Source organism: Carcharodon carcharias, chromosome 3 (genome assembly GCF_017639515.1).
Source record: "Carcharodon carcharias isolate sCarCar2 chromosome 3, sCarCar2.pri, whole genome shotgun sequence".
NCBI classification, from domain to species: Eukaryota; Metazoa; Chordata; class Chondrichthyes; order Lamniformes; family Lamnidae; genus Carcharodon; species Carcharodon carcharias.
The window spans coordinates 194,942,500-194,962,260 of NC_054469.1; the positions used below are offsets into that span (position 1 = coordinate 194,942,500).

The 19,761-nt window shown below is 40.4% G+C and overlaps 1 protein-coding gene across 1 annotated transcript in view; it reads left to right on the forward strand.

The window, feature by feature from the left end:
* The window catches only part of aldh5a1 (aldehyde dehydrogenase 5 family, member A1 (succinate-semialdehyde dehydrogenase)), a 33,067-nt gene extending 13,778 nt beyond the window's left edge, over positions 1-19,289 (forward strand). The window contains exons 4-10 of the mRNA XM_041185216.1: positions 2,383-2,499; positions 11,163-11,306; positions 12,877-13,020; positions 15,573-15,731; positions 16,194-16,363; positions 18,198-18,256; positions 18,413-19,289. Coding sequence (XP_041041150.1) covers positions 2,383-2,499; positions 11,163-11,306; positions 12,877-13,020; positions 15,573-15,731; positions 16,194-16,363; positions 18,198-18,256; positions 18,413-18,618 — 999 coding nt within the window. The 3' untranslated portion in view covers positions 18,619-19,289. The remainder of the gene's footprint in view (positions 1-2,382; positions 2,500-11,162; positions 11,307-12,876; positions 13,021-15,572; positions 15,732-16,193; positions 16,364-18,197; positions 18,257-18,412) is intronic.
* Positions 19,290-19,761: the final 472 nt, after the last annotated feature.

The window sequence follows — 19,761 nt, forward strand, 5'->3', positions numbered from 1 at the left end:
GTAGGAAAGTAAGTTGTGAAGAGGATGTAAGGAGGCTACAAAGTGACAGGTTAAGTGAGTGGGCAAAGACCTGGCAAATGGAGTATAATGTGGGCAGATGTGAAATTGTTCATTTTGGCAGGAAGAATTTAAAAAGCAAATTATCTAAATGGTGATAGGTTGCAGAGCTCTGAGGTGCAGAGGGATCTGGGTGTCCAAGTGCATGAATCACAAAAGGCTAGTATGCAGGTACAGCAAATAATTAGGAAAGCTAATAGAATGTTATCATTTATTGTGTGGGAAATTGATTGCAAAAGTAGGGAGATTATGCTTCAGTTGTACAGGGCACTGGTGAGACCACGTCTGGAATACTGTGTACAGTATTGGTCTCCTTATTTAAGGAAGGATTTAAATGCATTAGAAGCAGTTCAGAGAAGGTTTACTAGACAAAGACCAGGAATGGGCAGATTGTCTTATGAGGAAAAGTTGGACAGGTTAGACTTGTATCCCCTGGAGTTTAGAAGAGCAAAAGGTGACTTGATCAAAACCTTTAAGATCCAGAGGGACCTTGACAGGGTGAATGTGGAGAGGATGTTTCCTCTTGTGGCAGAATCTAGAATTAAGGGTCACAGTTTAAAAATAAGGGGTCATTCATTTAAGACAGTGAGTAGAAATTTTTTCTGAGGGTTGTGATTCTTTGGAACTCTCTTCCTCAAAGGGCAGTGGAAGCAGAGTTTTTGAATATTTGTAAGGCAGAGCTATGTAGATTCTCGATTAACAAGGGGGTGAAAGGTTATCGGGGTAGGCAGGTATGTGGAGCTGAGATTACAATTCGATCAGCCATGATCTTATTGAATGGTGAAACAGGCTCGAGGGGCCTACTGCTAACTTGTATGTTTGTACGTATGTTTGAACTTAAGTAGAATGGTTCAAAAACAGCTCTACTGAAAGCCACAGGACATGAGAAGGCAAGATTCAGGGTTGTACTAGCCTGCATGGCTGTCAGAACAAAACTAAAGTTTATGGTAATTTTCAAACATAAAACCATGCTGAGAAACAAACTCCCTCCAGGAATTTTTGTGCATGTCCATTACAGCAGCATGATGGAGGAGGACGGAATGAAGTTGTGAATCAATAATGTGTAGACTAGGCATCCCAGTGGTCTACCCAAAGAACGCAGCTTATTATTGTGGGACGTGTTAATATCCCATATAACCGATGAGATCAAGAAGACCCTGCTATGAAATAACACCCTAGTTGCAGTTATAGAAAAGGGTCTAATGTTTGTCACAAAACCTTTGGATGTGTACCTGAAAAAACTATTCAAGGATCACGTTTGTGTCAAATGGAATAGGTGGATGGTTGATGCAGAAAATAACCTTCACAAAGAGTAGAAATATGCATGCTGCCCTGCTTGATGTTTCGTGTTTTAGAAGCCATTAAGAAAATACTACCTTAAGAACCCTTGTTAATCCTGGTTACTGCTGTTCTACTTCATGTCTTCTTGGACATATGGTGGAATGACAGATCATGTGGTTTTATGGTGATTGCTGTCTATTCTGAAAGGATTGAAGATGCTTCAGAATTAAACATTAAACTGGTTTAAGTAATAGCCAAGGTTTGCAAGGTTAGAAGCAGTCATTTGAGAGTTCAATGTTCATCTTTCGAACCACCACAGCATCCAATTAATTTCAGCAGTTGCATTTGAGATTTAGTTGCTTTCCATAGCTGTGCTGATTAATGTACTACTAACAAAGACATGTTAAAGAACTTGCTTTTGTACAACACCTTTCACACTTTAATGCTATTCCATGGCACTTTACAGCCAATTTTGAATTACAGACACTGTTGTAATCTTGGAAATACAGCAGACATCTTGCACACAGTAAGGTCCCACAATCAGCGATGAGATTAATGATCAGATAATCTGTTTTGGTGTTCTTGGTTGAGGGATAAATATTGATCAGGACATTGGGGAGCATTGTTCTGCTCTTCTTTGAAGTAGTGAAGTAAGATCTTTTATTTCTACCTGAGAAGGTAGCTGGGGTCTCAGTTTAACGTTTCATCCAAAGGAACAACACCTCAACACTCCCTCAGTACTGTCGACCTATATTTTTTTGCTCACATCCCAGGGGTGGTACTTCTACCCACAGCCCTATGACTCAGAGACAAGGGTGCAATGACTGAGCTATGACTGAAACCTATATGTTGCAATATAACACTCCTTGGTTTAAAATGAGAAATTCCATTCAGGAAATGGGCTAATTTCCAAACTATCATGCTGTGTTGCCATAGTACACTTGTTCATATTTTCAATTACGTAAGGTATTACCCTAATAAAATATAATCTTTAGCTTCTGTTATTTAACCTGAAACTGTCTAACTCATGTTGTTTATTTGTAGTGGAATTTTCCAAGTGCCATGCTCACACGGAAGGCTGGGGCAGCCTTGGCAGTAGGCTGCACTGTGGTGGTGAAACCAGCTGAAGATACTCCCCTGTCGGCATTGGCATTGGCAGAGGTGAGCTCTACTGTATACAGATATCGGTTATTAACAAAGCCGAAATTAATTGAGATCTTGGATTTTGTCTGTCACGGAAGAAATAATTAAAGGACCATATGCACGGATCTACTCTTCAATTAATCTCATTCCCGTTTAATAACCCTCCCATCAGCTACCTTCCTGGGAACTACAGAACAAAGACCCCTTTGACCAATTTTTCTGAACACTTGTCAAAAAAATTCTCATCCTTCGTGACCAATTAAACAACCCCAGGAGGTTTCAAAGCCATTCATTACTTTACACAGTAATGAACTCTTGCCTTCCATGTGCTGTTTTGATCTGGAATATACCAAATGCCCCTTTGCAAATCTGTTTCTAAGTTTATGTGGATGACGCCTAGTTCTATGAAACATCATCTCACCTCACATTTTGTTTATTCCCTTAGAAATTATTAAATCCTTGTCTTTTCTGTGAGTAGAAAACCAAAGCGTTGGGTTTATCTTCATGGTTTAATTATTTCAGGCTAGTGGTCATCCTTGTTGCTTTTCTTTACATTAGCTTCAGAACCCCAGTGCCATTCTGAGGTGGAGGAATCAAAACTAGGCGCAGTGCTTCAGATGGGATCTTATCAGGTCCCACAATTATAGATTGACATAATCAAATTTTAATCCTACCAGTCAAAAACTCCTATGCTTAGAACAGGCCAACAGTTCTGCTGCAGGATCGAGAATGCATAGCCTCGCATGGTAAATCTACACTATTGAGTAAAACTGTTATCAGGCATAAATAAACTTCTTCCTCCAGTAACAGGTGCTCGCTGTGCGATGGTTAGACCTCTGTCACAGTGGCATTTTTGAAGTTAGACATGAACATATATTTTTGGTTAGCTTTCAGTCTGTGTCTGCAATGCACGTTGTTCCTGATCGTATATTTTTTGTTTATAAATAAACATATAGATATATATCTTTTTAATATTATTATTGATAATGTAGTATTTTTTTGGCCATTAAGATGGGGTTTCTTTGATTAGTAACTTGGCAAGCCAAGCTTCTACACAGTGCTGGGGTTTAGAGTGATTTTCAATGGTTAAGCTCTTGTCTTTTCATTGGGAGAAGGGAACAGTCAAAGAGGCAGAGGGGTCTTGCTTTTTCAAGTTTTTTTTATTCATTCCTAGGGTGAGAGTTTCGCTGTCTAGGCCATGTTTATTGCCCATCCCTAATTGTCCTTGAGAAGGTGGTGGTGAGCTGCTACAGCCCATGTGGTGTAGTTACACCCACAGTGCTTTTAAGGAGGGAGTTACAGGATTTCGACCCAGCAACAGTGAAGGAACAGCAATATGTTTCCAAGTCAGGATGATTTGTGGCTTAGAGGGAAACTTTTAGGCGCAGGTGTTCCCATGCACCTGCTGCCCTTGTCCTTCGAGATGGTAGTGGTCGTGGGTTAGGAAGGTGCTGTCTAAGAAGGCTTGGAGAATTCCTGCAGTGCAACTTGTAGATGATAAACACTGCTGCCACTGCACCATTGTGGAGGGAGTGAATGTTTGTGGATGGAGTGCCAATCAAATGAGCTGCTTTGCCCAGGATGGTGTCAAGCTTGAGTGTTGTGGGAGCTGCACTCATCCAGGCAAGTGGAGAGTATTCCATCACCTTCCTGACTTGTGCTTTGTAGATGATGGACAGGCTTTGGGGAGTTAGTGCCAGACATTTTAGCAATGCTGTCTTTGAAAGTGAAGTCAGCTCATAAACCAATTTATTGGTTTCCAGTTGGACCTCATTTCAATAGATTATAATGCCACCTTCTGTAAGTGGAAACATGTTGACACATTCAAGGTTATGATATCAAGTAAACGTAATGTGGGTGTTATTCTTACCATCCCTGAGTTATTTAATTGATTTAGGGTAGCAAAGGTAATCTGTTGTAGCAAATTCCAGGATCACTAATGAGAGTGGCCAGTCCTATTGATCTCAAAAGAATATCTACTGCAGGCCCAAAATTTTTACACTAAAATAAAAGCAAAATAGTGCAGATGCTGGAAATCTGAAACAAAAACAGAAAATGCTGGAAAAACTCAGCAGGCTGGCAGCATCTGTGGAGAAAGAAACAGAGTTAATGTTTCGAATCAGTATGACTCTTCTTCAGAGCTAAAGAGAAATGGAAATGTGATTAAATTTATACTGTTTAAGGGGGATGGGGCAGGTGGAGCTGGATAAAAGACCAGGGAAAGCTGGGGACAAAGGAGGGATTGATGTTGTGAACTAAAGGACAAATGGAGTGTTAATGGTTGTGGTTAGTGCTAAAAAGGTGCCGGTAGTGGCATAAAGGTAAGAAAGCAGAATGCGATAATAGCAGAACAAGGGTATCATTGTGTGAAAGAACATCATGGAACAAGTAACTGATAGCCCTGTGGGGGAGGGGGTGGTGGTGGGGGAAAAATGGATAGAAAATGGAATAGAAGGTGGAATGAAAAAGGAGATAAAACTATGGATAAATAAATAAATAAAAGTAAGTGGATAAAAAAAAAGAATGTAGAAAAAAGAGGATTTAAAAAAAGGGAGTGAGGATGGAGGAGAGAGTTCATGGTCTGAAGTTGTTGAACTCAGTGTTAAGTCCGGAAGTCTGTAAAGTGCCTAATCAGAAGTTGAGGCGCTGTTCCTCCAGTTAGCTTTGGGCTTCACTGGAACATCGCAACAGGCCAAGGACTGACGTGGGCATGAGAGCAGGATGGGGTGTTGAAGTGGTGAGTGACCGGAAGCCCTGGGTCATGCACGCAGACAAACCAGGGGTGTTACACGAAGCCTTCTGCGATTGCTTAGGAAGGGGATGAAGTGTTGGGGGTGATGGAGGAGTTGACCAGGGTGTCCTGGAAGGAGCGGTCCCGACAGAATGCTGACACGGGGGTGGTGAGGGGATGATGTGTTTGGTGGTGGCGTCATGCTGAAGTTGTCAGAAATGGTGGAGGACGATGCTTTGAATGCGGGGACTGATGGGGTGATAAGTGAGATCAAGGAGGACCCTATCATGGTTCTGGGAGGGAGGGGAAAGTGTGAGGGCAGAGGCACGGGAGATGGGTCAGACACGGCTGAGGGCCCTGTCAACCACCACGGCGGGGGGGGGTGGCGTGAGAACCTTGGTTAAGGAAGACATGCTAAAGTGCCGTTTTGGAAAGTGGCATCATCAGACAGATGTGACGGAGGCAAAGGAATAGATAGAATGGGATGGAGTCCTTACAGGATGCAGAGTGAAGAAGCTGTAGTTGAGATAGTTGCAGGAGTCGATGGGCTTGTAATGAATATGAACAACCAGTGGTCATGGTACACATTGGTACAAAGGACATAGGTTAAAAAAAGGGATGAGGTCCTAAAAGCAGAATATAGGGAGTTAGGAAGTATGTTGAAAAGTAGGATCTCAAAGGTAGTGATCTCAGGATTACTACCAGTGCCAGTCAGAGTAGAAATAGCAAGATGAATACATGGAAGAACACATGGCTGAAGAGATGGTGTGAAGGGGATTCCTTCAGATTCCTGGGGCATTGGGACCGGTTCTGGGGGAGGTGGGACCAGTACAAACTGGACGGGTTACACCTGGACAGGACCCGGACTGATGTCCTAGGGGGAACATTTGCTAGAGTGGTTGGGGAGGGTTTAAACTAAAATGACAGGGGGATGGGAACCTATGCAAGGAGTCAGAGGAAGGGGAATCAAAGACAAGAACAAAAAACAGAAAGCAGAATAAGAAAACTGATAGAGAAATCAAGGGCAATAATCAAATGGGGCCTCAGTGAAAAATATTGGGAACGGGACAAGTAATGTTAAAAAGACAAGCCTTAAGGTTTTGTGCCTTAACGCGAGGAGCATTTGCAATAAAGTGGATGAATTAACCTCGCAAATACTTGTAAACGGGTATGATAAAGTCGAGAATACGGAGACATGGCTGCAGGGTGCCCAGGGATGGGAACTGAACATCCACGGGTATTCAGTATTTAGGCAGGTCAGACAAAAAGGAAAAGGCGGTGGAGTTGCATTACTGGTTAAAGAGGAAAAACGCAATAGTGAGGAAAGGTATTAGCTCCGACGATGTGTAATCTGTATGGGTAGAGCTGAGAAACCCTAAAGGGCAAAAAACATTAGTGGGGGTTATATATAGACCCCCAAGCTATAGTGGTGGTGTTGGGAATGGCATTAAACAGGAAATTAGAGATGCATGTAATAAAGGAACATCTATAATTATGGGTGACTTCAATATGCATATAGATTGGGCAAATCAAATTAGCAACAATACCGTGGAGGAGGAATTCCTGGAGCGTATACGGGATGTTTTTCTGGACCAATGCATTGAGGAACCAACGAGAGAACAGGCAATCCTGACTGGATATAGTGTAATGAGAAAGGAATAATTGGCAATCTAGTTGCCCAAGGCCCCTTGGGGATGAGCGACCATAATGTGAAAGAATTCTTCATCAAGTTGGAGAGTGACGTAGTTGATTCTGAGACGTGGGTCCTGAATCTTAATAAAGGAAACTACGATGGTATGAGGCGCGAGTTGGCTATAATGGATTGAAAAACGTTACTTAGAGATGACGGTGGCTAGGCAATGGCAAACATTTAAAAGGCGCATGGGTGAACTGCAACAATTGTTTATTCCTGCCTGGCGCAAAAGTAAAACAGGAAAAGTGGCCAAATCATGGCTTACAATGGAAATTAGAGATAGTGTTAGATGCAAGGAAGAGGCATACAAGTTGGCCAGAAAAAAACAACAGACCTGAGGACTGGGAGCAATTTAGAATTCAGCAAAGGAGGACCAAGGCATTGATTAGGAAGGGGAAAATAGAGTACGAGAGTAAGCTTGCAGGGAACATAAAAACTGACTGCAAAAGTTTCTATAGGTATGTGAAGAGAAGAAGATTGGTGAAGATAAATGTAGGTCCCTTACAGTCAGAAACAGGGGAATTTATAATGGGGAACAAAGAAATGGCTGACCAACTAAATACATACTTTGGCTCTGTCTTCACAAAGAAGCACACTAATAACATACCAGAAATGTTGGGGAACACAGGGTTTAGTGAGAGGGAGGAACTGAAAGAAAGCAGTATTAGTCGGGAAATGGTGTTGGGAAAATTGATGGGATTGAAGGCCGATAAATCCCCAGGGCCTGATAATCTACATCCCAGAGTACTTAAGGAAGTGGCCCTAGAAATAGTGGATGCATTGGTGGTTATCTTCCGAGATTCTATAGACTCTGAAACAGTTTCTACAGTTTGGAGGGTAGCTAATGTAACCCCACTATTTAAAAAGGGATGCAGAGAGAAATCGGAGTTATAGACCAGTCAGCCTGACGTCTGTAGTGGGGAAAATTCTAGAGTCCATTGTAAAAGATTTAATAGCTGAGCACTTGGAAAACAGTGGCAGAATCGGATAGAGTCAGCATAGATCTCTGAAAGGGAAATCATGCTTGACAAATCTACTGGAATTTTTTGAGAATGTAACTAGTAGAGTTGATGAGAGGGAGCCAGTGGATGTGGTTTATTTGGACTTTCAGAAGGCTTTCGACAAAGTCCCACATAAGAGATTGGCATGTAAAATTAAAGCGCATGGGATTGGGGGTAGTGTATTGAGATGGATAGAAAACTGGTTGGCAAAGAGGAAACAGAATAGAAATAAACGGGTTTTTTTCCGAATGGCAGGCAGTGACTAGTGGAGTACCGCAGAGATCGGTGCTGGGACCCCAGCTATTCACAATATATATTAATGATTTAGATGAAGGAATTAAATGTAATATCCCCAAATTTGCAGATGAGACAAAGCTGGGTGGGAGGGTGAGCTGTGAGGAGGATGCAGAGATGCTTCAGTGTGATTTGGACAAGCTGAGCAAGTGGGCAAATGTATGGCAGATGTGAATTTATCCACTTTTGTAGCAAAAACAGGAAGGCAGATTATTATCTGAATGGCTATAAATTGAGAGAGGGGAATGTGCAAGGAGACCTGGGTGTCCTTGTACACCAGTTGCTGAAGGGAAGCATGCAGGTGCAGCAGGCGGTAAAGAAGGCAAAGGGTTTTGGCCTTCATAGCCAGAGTACAGGAACAGGGATGTCTTGCTGCAATTGTACAGGGCCATGGTGAGACCACACCTGGAATATTGTGTGCAGTTTTGGCCTCTTTATCTGAGGAAGGATGTACTTGCTATAAAGGGAGTACAGCGAAGGTTTACCTGACTGATTCCTGGAATGGCAGGACTGACATATGAGGAGAGATTGAGTCGATTAGGATTAAATTCGCTGGAGTTCAGAAAAATGAGGGGGGAATCTCATAGAAACCTATAAAATTCTAACAGGACTAGACAGGGTAGATGTAGGAAGGATGTTCCCGATGGTGGGGGAGTCCAGAACCAGGGGTCACAATCTGAGGATACGGAGTAGACCATTTAGGACTGAGACGAGGAGAAATTTCTTCACCCAGAGAGTGGTGAGCCTGTGGAATTCGTTACCACAGAGTAGTTGAGACCAAAACGTATGTTTTCAAGAAGGAGTTAGATATAGCTCTTGGGGCAAAAGGTATGGGGAGAAAGCGGGAGCAGGCTATTGAGTTGGATGATCAGCCATGATAATGAATGGCGGAACAGGCTCAAAGGGCCAAATGGCCTACTCCTGCTCCTAGTTTCTATGTTTCTATGAATATTGGTGGACGTCCTGTCACCAGAAATGAAGACAGAAAGGTCAAGGAAGGGAAGGCAAGTGATAGAGATGGACCATGTGAAGGGGATAGAGGGGTGGAAATTGGAATTAAAATTGATAAATTTATCCAGGTCCAGATGAGAGCATGAAGCGGCACCTAAACAGTCATCGATGTACCAAAAAAAAGTTGTGGGAGGGGCCTTGAGTGGGACTGGAATAATGTGTGTTTCACATACCCCATAAAGAGACAGGCATAACTGGGACCCATGCGAGTACCCATAGCCACACCTTTTTATTTGAAGGAAGTGAGACAAGTTTAAGAAATTGTTTAGTGAGAGAACAAGTTCAGCCAGGCAGAGGAGAGTGGTGTTGGATGGGGATTGTTCGGGCCTCTGTTCAAGGAAGAAGTGGGGAGCCTTCAGAACATCCTAGTGGGGGATGGAGATGTAGAGGGATTGGACGTCCATGGTGAAGAGGAGGTGGTTAGGGCCAGGGAACTGGAAATTGTTGATATGACGTAGGGCATCAGAGGAATCACAGATGTAGGTGGAACGAGGTTGGACAAGGGGAGAGAGAACTGAGTCAAGATAGGAAGAAATGAGTTCCGTGGGGCAAGAACAGGCTGTCACGGTTGGACTACTGGGACGGTCCTGTTCGTGGATTTTGGGAAGGAGGTAGAAATGGGCTGTTCGGGGTTGGGAGACTGAGGTTGGAAGCCGTGGAGGGAAGATCTCCAGAGGAGATGAGTTCAGTGACGGTCCTGGAAACAATGGCTTGATGTTCAGTGATGGGGTCATGGTCCAGGGGAAGTGAGAAGTGTCTGAGAGTTGACACTCAGCTTCTGCGAGGTAGAGTTCAGTACACCAGACAACAACAGCATCACCCTTATCGGCAGGTTTGATAACAAAGACAAGGTTGGACCTAAGAGAACGGAGTGCAGCAAGTTCAGAAGGCTAGAGTGGGTGAGAGGAGCAGAGAAATTGAGATGCCCAATGTCACGCCGACAGCTCTCGATGAAAAGATCGAGAGCAGCTAAGTGGCCAGAGGGAGGGGTCCAGGTGGAGGGAGAATATTGGAGGTGGATGAAAGGATCCACGGAACCGGGGGAGGACTCCTGCCCAAAGAAGTGAGCATGGAGACAAAGGCAGCTGAAGAAGAGGTCAGCATTGTGCTGAGCCCGAAATTCATTGAGAATAGGGGTCTTAAGGCCTCCCCCCCACCCCCGCCACTGTATCATCCTCTACAGAACCATCTGTTACTTATTCCAGGTTGTTCTTTCGCAAAATGCTACCCTTGTTCTGCTATTATCACATTCTGCTTTCTTACCTTTGTGCCACTATCAGCACCATTTTTAGTGCTCACCATCACCATTAACACTCCCTTTGTCCCAAAATTTATACGTCATCTTCTGTAAATGCTTACCTACTCTTGCCTGAAAGATGCAATGGCGTCCACCTCAACTATTTCTTTGGCAAAGAACTTTTCCCAACTTGTCTCCTCTTGATAAGCATTTTAAATTGATGACATCTTCAACTCTAGTTCCCAACCAGACAAATCATCATTTTGTCCTACTCACTCTATCAAGACCACTTCATAATTGTTTTTTAAGAATTGCCGTAATCACAGGATTAGAAAATAAATGTGTACTGGGTTTTTTTGTATTTAAGTAGTGCATTTGTGTATATGTTAAAGTATTATACCCAAAAATAATATCACCTGTTGAGTATCCATCTCAATGTTTGCTCAGAAAAATTGTGCATAAAATAGTTGTATTTTGAGTTGAAAGAGATAACCTTGGAGATAAATCATTCAGGATTACTGGGTCATGTATAAGGCATTCGAGCAAAGTAAATTACATGTTTGCTTTTGTATTAAATACTGACAGCTTTTTTAAAAAAATAAATAAACTGACTGTTGGAATGGAGTTCACTGCAAAGTGGATGGCTTCGCTTAATTCCAGAGGTAAAGGTTTCTCAAAGTTAATTCAGTGCATTGATGTTTCTTGTTTTTGTAGCTTGCCGATCAGGCTGGAATTCCTGCAGGGGTTTTCAATGTAATCCCCTCTTCCAAATCCAAAACGCCTTCTGTGGGAGAGGTACTTTGTACAGACCCTCTTGTTGCTGCAATCTCTTTTACTGGCTCCACAGCTACTGGAAAGGTGGGTATTTTGATGCCTGATGGTAAGCTGACTTTTACTGATGCATCTTGTTACATTGCTGATAACTTATGTGAGGTTTTTGATTTATGATGTTTTGGAAATATTTATTTATATTGTGAGAAGTGGTGGTGTTTTAGTACTGGAACTAGTTGACAAGATGTGTAGGATTAATACACTGAGATTTGTCAATGAATCGTTGGATAATATATGAACAGGCTAGATTGGATTTATTCATTTTAAACCATTGGCATAGTCATGTAAGAAATGGGATCTAATGGCGTGACTCATTGGACAAATCTATATAATGTATCTGAATCTGCATCTGAAGTTACTCTGTGATTTGCTTTTGATGAATCTCCGTGCATACTATGCCAACTGTTGTAATTTGGCCTACAGTAGATAGTCTAAACATTGACTGACAGGTAAATAGGAAAGGTATCCTGAATGACCAGTCCAATAGAATGGTGGTTTAGTACTCCAGTAATGTATTCTCCCTATTTAAACCCGGCAGGCTGTCTCAAATTCGGTATTTGACTTCTGAAAAGAATATTGCAAGACAGGTATCCTGTGACTGACCTCAATGCAGTATTCCTTATCTGTATAATTATAATTGGTTGTATGTAACTATAATGTTATCTGTGGCCGAGCAGTTAAAAGTATATTCTTACAGAATTCATCAGTAGTTCAAAGGTTGTGTGCGTGTATCCGTGCGCACCTGTGTGTGTGCATAAAAGATACTGTTGCTGCCCAAACTACTTGCTCACCCTCACTGTCTTTCCAGCTTATGATTTGTCAACAAGTTTAAGACTGAATCAAAGTCACCATCAGCATCCTGTATGACTGTGACTGACTGATTACTTGCTTTCCTACTGCTTTCAACACCTGACTATTTCATTCTTATCCACCAACTCTCTCCTGTGCCACCCTTTCTTGTGGTTTCAATCCTGCCTGTCGTAACATAACTGCTTATAGATTCTCTGGTTATTTTTCGTTGCCCCACCCGAACAGTTATTTAAGCAAAATCTCCAGGATATCCATCCTAGTTATCATCATACATGTTCTGTCACTTGTCGATGTGCTTGCGGATTACATCCACACCAGAATCTGCTAACTCTACCTCACTGATGCTAGTTGCTCTAAGTTGCCATTGAGGTGAAATTTATGTTGTAAGTTTTAAGTAAGAAGAGCTTTATAAATGTAAGTTATTGTAAGTGAAGGAAGTTTTTTAAATGTCATTGTGAGAGAAACTTTGTAACAGTTATTGTAAGGGTGGGGAGCTTTATAAACGGAAACTTTAAATAAGTATACAGGTAGATTGTTTTTGCTAAAATGAAAGAATATTGATTTGATTTCAGCGTCAACTAAAAACTGGCTATTTAATAACTAATATTACTGTTTTGGTGAATGATTAGGGAGTCAAATATTCCCTGTGTAATACAAAATGGGAACCTGTTCTTCATGATTTTATTAGCACATTGTGTCCATAGAAAACTCTTGCCTCTGCCCTTCCCATAGATAGAGGTCATCCGTAGAAAATTTTTGTTTGACAATCTATAGTTACGTTTTTCAGATCCTCCTACGCCAAGCATCTGACACTGTGAAGAAAGCCTCTATGGAACTGGGCGGACTGGCTCCATTCATTGTTTTTGACAGTGCCAATCTGGATCGAGCTGTTGCTGGTGCCTTGGCCTCCAAGTTCCGAAATACCGGGCAGGTGAGTAACTTGAGTCAGATGAAATCGAGAGTATCTGACTAAATGGTTTCTTTTGAAAGTTGCTTTTTATTTTTAATTTCACCTTGGATGTACTGAGCACCTTTAATGGTTAAGAAATGGAAGTGTATTCCCAAATTAAAACTTAACAAGGATCTTCAGTCATTCATCACTATACTTTCAGAAACTTTGTTTAAAGGCACAGACTGGGGTATTTTGTGTAGCACTCCCTGATATGGTATTCTGGAAAAAGTCCAAGTATGAATTGTTGCTCACGGGCCCCAGTTATCACTGCAGTGCAATTTTGTGGATACGAAATGCTAATTTTTAGATTGTCTGCAACTTGTATTTTAAAAACAAACCTGAAAATTAAGGGGTGACTTAGGGGCAGAAAAGGGTTTTTGTAGCAATTTGCATGGAATTACATAAGAGTTCACAGCACTGAAACAGGCCATTCAGCTGAACTGGTCCATTCCATTGTCTTACGTTCCACAAAAACCACCACTCACCATTTTTCATCTAACTCTATAAAGCATTATAACCATTCCTTTCTCCTTTATATGTTCAATACATCAATGCTATTTGCCTCAGCTACTCCTTATGATCGTGAGTCCTCCAATCTAACCATTCTTTAGGTGAAGTGATTTCTGTTGAATTCATTATTAGATTTATGAGTGACCACCTTATATTTGTGGCCCCTGATTTTGGTGTGTCCAATAACTAGAAACATTGGCCTCAATATTAACCCCTTACACAATGGCTAAGACAAGGTTAAAACGTTTTAAAACAAGGGAACATGTCCCTCACCTGCATATATGTGCCTGTTACTGTTTTACAGTGGCGGGTTTTGTGTTATGCAATTGTCTTGCCCTTGGAGGCTGGGCACTTACATTAATGCATCGGGCTCCCACAATACAATGACTTCCTTGATAGTCTGCTGTATCTTAATGCTGAGGTTTCTTGTTGCTGGGACAGTTATTTATTGTTAATGCAGATAGGTTTACAAATGCTGTTTAGCATTGATGAATCTGCTCAAGAGCGTCATATAAACATTGAAGGGGAAAATAAGCCTCGAGTGTGTTATGGTTGTGAAATGATGCACACTATCCAAATTTAACATTTTCACAAATTCATTGCTACATTTAACCACAGGTGACTATTGAGATATTGTTAGATGAAAGGTACTATATAAATAGATGCTAGGGTGCATGGCAAGGTCAACACCTCTGAGTTACTTTATTTGGACATGATACATTATTCTTTCATCATCAAAGCCCTGGAACTCCCAAACTAAAAGCATTATGGAGATACCTTCACCACAAGGGTTGCAGTGGTTCAAGAAGGTGGCTCACCACCACTATAGGACTACTAGGATAGGCAATAAATGCCAGCTTTGTCAGCAATTCCCATACCCTGAGATTTTTTTAAAGTTGTTTCATTTTTTCTGGACATTTGAGAATCATAATTCTTGATATTCAATTGAGCCTGGTCTGCATATAAGCAAGTACCTTGCCCTTTTAATACCAGCTCAGCGCCCCTTTGGTCAATTGCCATAAGCCTCGTATAGTTTCAGCGAAGAAGTTTTAAAAAAAAAAAAAAAATTTTTGATGGGGGCGAAGTTTGAGGTGATCACAATGATGATGGCTTTGAAGATTGGTGAACCTCCTTTCCTTGTATGCTGTTAAGCAACCTGTGCATGAACAGTATCAAACTCCGGTGTATAGGGAGCAGACAATAGTAGCAACATTGCTCATGTAATGGAATTAAAGTGTGAGGTATTGATTCCCTAGCTGACAACACCCTTTGTGTACATTAACTGTTGATTAGTATATTAAAGACGATTAGTGTTTCATTGAAATTTGTTTAATTTCTTTCTCATAGTCTTCAGCTAAATGATTATGTACTTGAGCTTTTTAAACTTCTCTTCAAAAATGAAATCCTCACTGCCATTCCCCATAGTTCAACAGACAAGTTTAACCTCCATTTGGCACCTTCCCATTGTGTGTGTGATGGTGACCCTGACCACATTCAACCATTCTCTGGCAGCATATAAAAATTATGTTTTGAGTCATTGTACTACTGCCAGGGTTTACATCCTTTCCCCATGGTCTTTCTTTTGGTCATGGGGAATAGAAGGGAATGCAAAGGCTCGAGATAATAAAAAAATCGGTACTTAAACTTTTTTTATTATCTAGAACTATCACCATATATTTACAACCACACTAGCTGCTTAGGTTTTACTGATACTTTTAAAGTTATTGGTTTAATTTTGGACCATTTTTCTCAGTCAGATGTGTATTAATCTCTCAAACATTGAGTTCTGAATCAGATTCAAAGTTATTACCTATTTCTGTCATCTATTGGTTTTAACTCCCAAAAACCACTAATACTTTAGATATGTACTACATCATTTCTATTAAAATAATTTAATTTTTTTCTGTTTAGTGAGGTAGTTCTACTAACTGTTCTCTGCACTATTCATTGCCTGGAATTTGATTAGTGCTGCATATTTGAATGTTGACGTTTTGTTTCTTTTGATTCCCATTCAAATGTAGACTTGTGTCTGTGCGAATCGGTTCCTCGTACAGGAGGGAATCCATGATTCTTTTGTAGAGAAGATGGTGAAAGCTATGCAGAGAGATTTGCGTGTTGGAAGTGGATTCGATGAACTGACTACACAGGGCCCCCTAATCAATGAAAGAGCAGTGCAAAAGGTAACAAACTGTATTCAATCAAGGCAATTCATGCTAAATGGTTTTTAATTATAGTTCAGAATGTTATCTTGGAGGTTTCCAACAATTTGTTTTCATTCTTTATTTCTTCAGAAACTGTTGTCAGCAATATGAACTAAAGGATCCTGCACCGTTTTTTTAAAAATTAAATTGCATTTATATAGCACTTTTGACAAGTAGGTCTTAAGGAATGTCTTAAAGAGGTGAGGTAGGGAGATTAGGAAGGGAATTTCAGAGCCTAGTCATGAGAAAGCATGGCTGCTAATCGTGGGTTAAAGGAGGTCCAAAAAGGCTGGAGTTGGAGGAATGTAGGGTGTTCTTGGAAGGTTGTAGGGCTAGAGGAAGTTATAGATATAGGAAGGAGGCAAGGTCATGGAGGGATTTGAATTCAAGGATGAGAATTTTTAATTTTCAAACACACTATCTTCTAATTCCATGTCCCAGGTCGAAAGTCATATAAGCGATGCAGTATCTCTCGGTGCCTGCATTGTGACCGGAGGAAAGCGACACAGTTCTGGAGCAACATTCTTTGAACCAACTCTTCTTTCTAACGTCACAACAGACATGCTTTGTGCACAGGAAGAAACATTTGGGCCTTTGGCACCTGTCATCAAGTAAGAAACTCTTCTCTGTTTCTTGAGCATTTATTAGAAGTAATTTCAGTAAATATATGGCTGTCCTAGAAAGATGTTGCTTCATGAGTCCAAAAGAATCCTGTGAATAAATGGGAAACCTAGCCTAAGACCCAATACAGGTGGGCTCCTGCTCACATTATTGGCTTCTGGTTTTCTTGTCTCTACAGTCAGACGATATCCTGGGAGTGAAGGGCTGGTTGTAACAGTATATGTTGGTTGCAGTATATCAGGATGGGACAGGCCTGAAAAACCAGCTGGCTTCCATTTTCATTTGTATATAAAGGTGCAGCAAATGAGTCCAAGTAAAGCACCTGAGCCAGTACCAAGAAACCACTAGACACCTAAGACCCAAAACATATTAGTGTCAGCAAAAAAAAAAATAGGTACTGTAGCTTTTCACTTAACCTGTCAGATGCAAAAATACTAATTTTATTGGTTGAGATGGTTCTGGCAGCATTTTTCCATAGCGCCAGCCCCTGCAGCAGCCAAGCCTGCCTTAATATCTTTGGATAACAAAAATCTAAGAACCTCAGTTTTAAAATTAACCATTGACCTAGCTTTAATTGCCATTTGTGAAACAGACTCCCAAACTTCCACCATTTTTCATGTGAGGAAGTGTTTCCTAATTTCACACCTGAAAGATGCATTTCTGCCTCCTAGTCTTAACTCCCCAACTAGCAGCAATCATTTCTGCCAATCTACCTGTTTTCCTTAATGTCTTGAAAACTTCAATTTCAAAAGGATGAAAATATCCTTTAACCTTCTATATTCTAGAGAAAACAACTTTAGATTGTTTGATCTTTCCTTGTTGCTTAACCCTTTTAATTGAGGTGTCATTTTAATAAGTCTACGCTACACTGTCACTAAGCCCCTAATATCCTTCTGAAGATATTGTGCTCAGTACTCTTAGATATTCTACCTTACAACTGTATCTACACTTCAGTACTTCATTGGCTGTAAAGCACTTTGGGATGTCTTATTGTTGTGAAAGGCACTATATAAATCCAAGTCTTTGTGCCTCAGTAACAAGAACTGAATACAATATGGAAGATGCAGTCTGACTACAGTTTGAGTGTGACTTCCTCTACCTTTTGGCTGTAGAGTTTAATGATTTGATTTGTTGATTGCTGCTCCATCACTATTATATTTTCAGCATGTATGAATGTACTAAAACCTAGATCTCTCTCTGTACCACCCATAATGTTAGAACCATTCGTGAAGTACTCATGTCATCCATAAGTGCTTTATATGTCTGTATTAAATTCCATGTGCCATTGTTCTGTCCAACATTCGCTTTAAACTGCATGGGTGTACAGCAATCCAGAATGTACCACTCAGGGATCAAACAGGCAGCACACAACCAATGTTCAAGTTAAATACTCCTGGGAGTCATCAATATATTGGAAAAAGAGGTGAGGGAGGGAAACTGAACAAAGAATGTTCCACATTTCCTACCAGAAGGTAGGCATGGTTAGGATCCATGTGGGTTCTAACCTGTCACATCTCCTTTCACCATAACTGGAAAAAGTTAACTGATCTGAAACATCAACTCTTTTGCACAAATGCTGCCAGACCAGCTGGGTATTTTCCAGCATTTTCTCATTTTGAGATATCCCCTTGCAAAAAGAACTTCCATGTGTAAATAGACCTGCAGTCTGTTACACTCAACAGGTTCAGTTGTATCTTTCAAAAAGGGATTGGATATATATGCAAAGAGAAATTTGCAGGGTGTAGCAGAGCTAATTGGATAGTTCTAAGAGCTGGCATGAGGGGCTGAATGGCGTTAAGGTTTCATGAATTTTTGTGTTTGCAGGTTCCAGACTGAAGAAGAGGCTGTAACCATAGCTAATGCTTCCAATGTGGGACTGGCTGGTGAGTACAGTTTGTGGGGCATGAAATCCAGTGCCACTTAAAGCTATGTTTAACAAAAACACAATTGTCTGCTTTCAGTTCTGAGTGGGTCAAGAAATTGTTTCTTATATGGTAGTGTAATAAAATTCTTTCCAACTTTATAATTTACCATTCTAGGTTACTTTTACTCCAGCAATCTTGCTCAGATTTGGCGGGTTGCTGAACAGCTAGAAGTTGGAATAGTTGGTATTAATGAAGGACTGTTATCAACCCCTGAGGCACCTTTTGGCGGAGTTAAACAGTCTGGCCTTGGGAGAGAAGGCTCCAAGTATGGCGTTGATGATTATTTGGAAATCAAGTATGTGTGTTTTGGAGGTTTATAAAGACTTGAGGGATAAATATTAAAACTATGTCACTCACTGCTGTTATTCTGTGAACTTGCTCGAAAAACCACCTTACTGCAGAAAAATTTCCTGTTATCTGATGAAATAATATTGACAACCTAGCATTTTTTTTTAAACACTTACCAGATTAGAGAGGGAAAGAAGCAACTCTATTTGAATTGTTATAGTAAATTCAATCTATGACTTAACTGTAGTTTTATCCTCACCTATTCTGGAAACATTAAATGTAAAATGTTTAAACAAACATGCTGGTTTATGCTTCAACATTCGTAATGTTTCTGACATGTTTATAAACACTAATGCACCAATCATATTGGTGTAAAGTGGCTATTGTTTCTGAATTTTAATTTTGGTTCTAATTTCCAATATCTGATTGCTAATATGATTTTAATTCAGTGTTTTTAATAGCTATGTGCAATATTGTGACTATTATAAATAATTTAGTTTTTTTGAATTTTTTGTCTGTTGCCAAATGTTCAAGAAATGTCTCCATGTCAAACATGGAAATTTTGTATTTGATAAGCCAAATTAGTTACACATTAAAGATTCACTGACCTAATTATGTTATGGATGTTTATGTTGAATCTCAGAATACCTTGTTATAGTTATTTTAAGCTATATGTCTTGACGCAATAAAGTTTAAATGTAAATGATGTTGAACTCTTTGTTTTTTCCAAGTGTACAAACACAAGTCAGCCCTAAGTTAATTATTTTGTATAGTTATAATCCATGTTCTGTTAGTCAAGGCCAAATCCAAATGGAATCGCCAAAGACACCAAAGGATGTCAAATAGAAATATACTTGCCTTTAGTTCGATTGGCTGTCTTTTCAAAGGCATTTAACATAACTAGGAGAAGGGGAAAAGTTGGAATGTCTATTTATAGAGGGGCTTGCAGTTCCTACATTATTTATTACATTTGATCTGTAACCATGAATTATGTTATTTGATAGTCCAGATTAGTTGCATGTGAAAGATAAAGATTCACTGACCTAATTGTTATGGATGTGTATGCTAATCTCATAATACCTTGTTATAGATAACTTCAGTTTGCTATACTTTAACTATCTACTTACTTTCTCTGCAACCACCTAACCTTCAAATCTCTGCACTACTTTAATTTA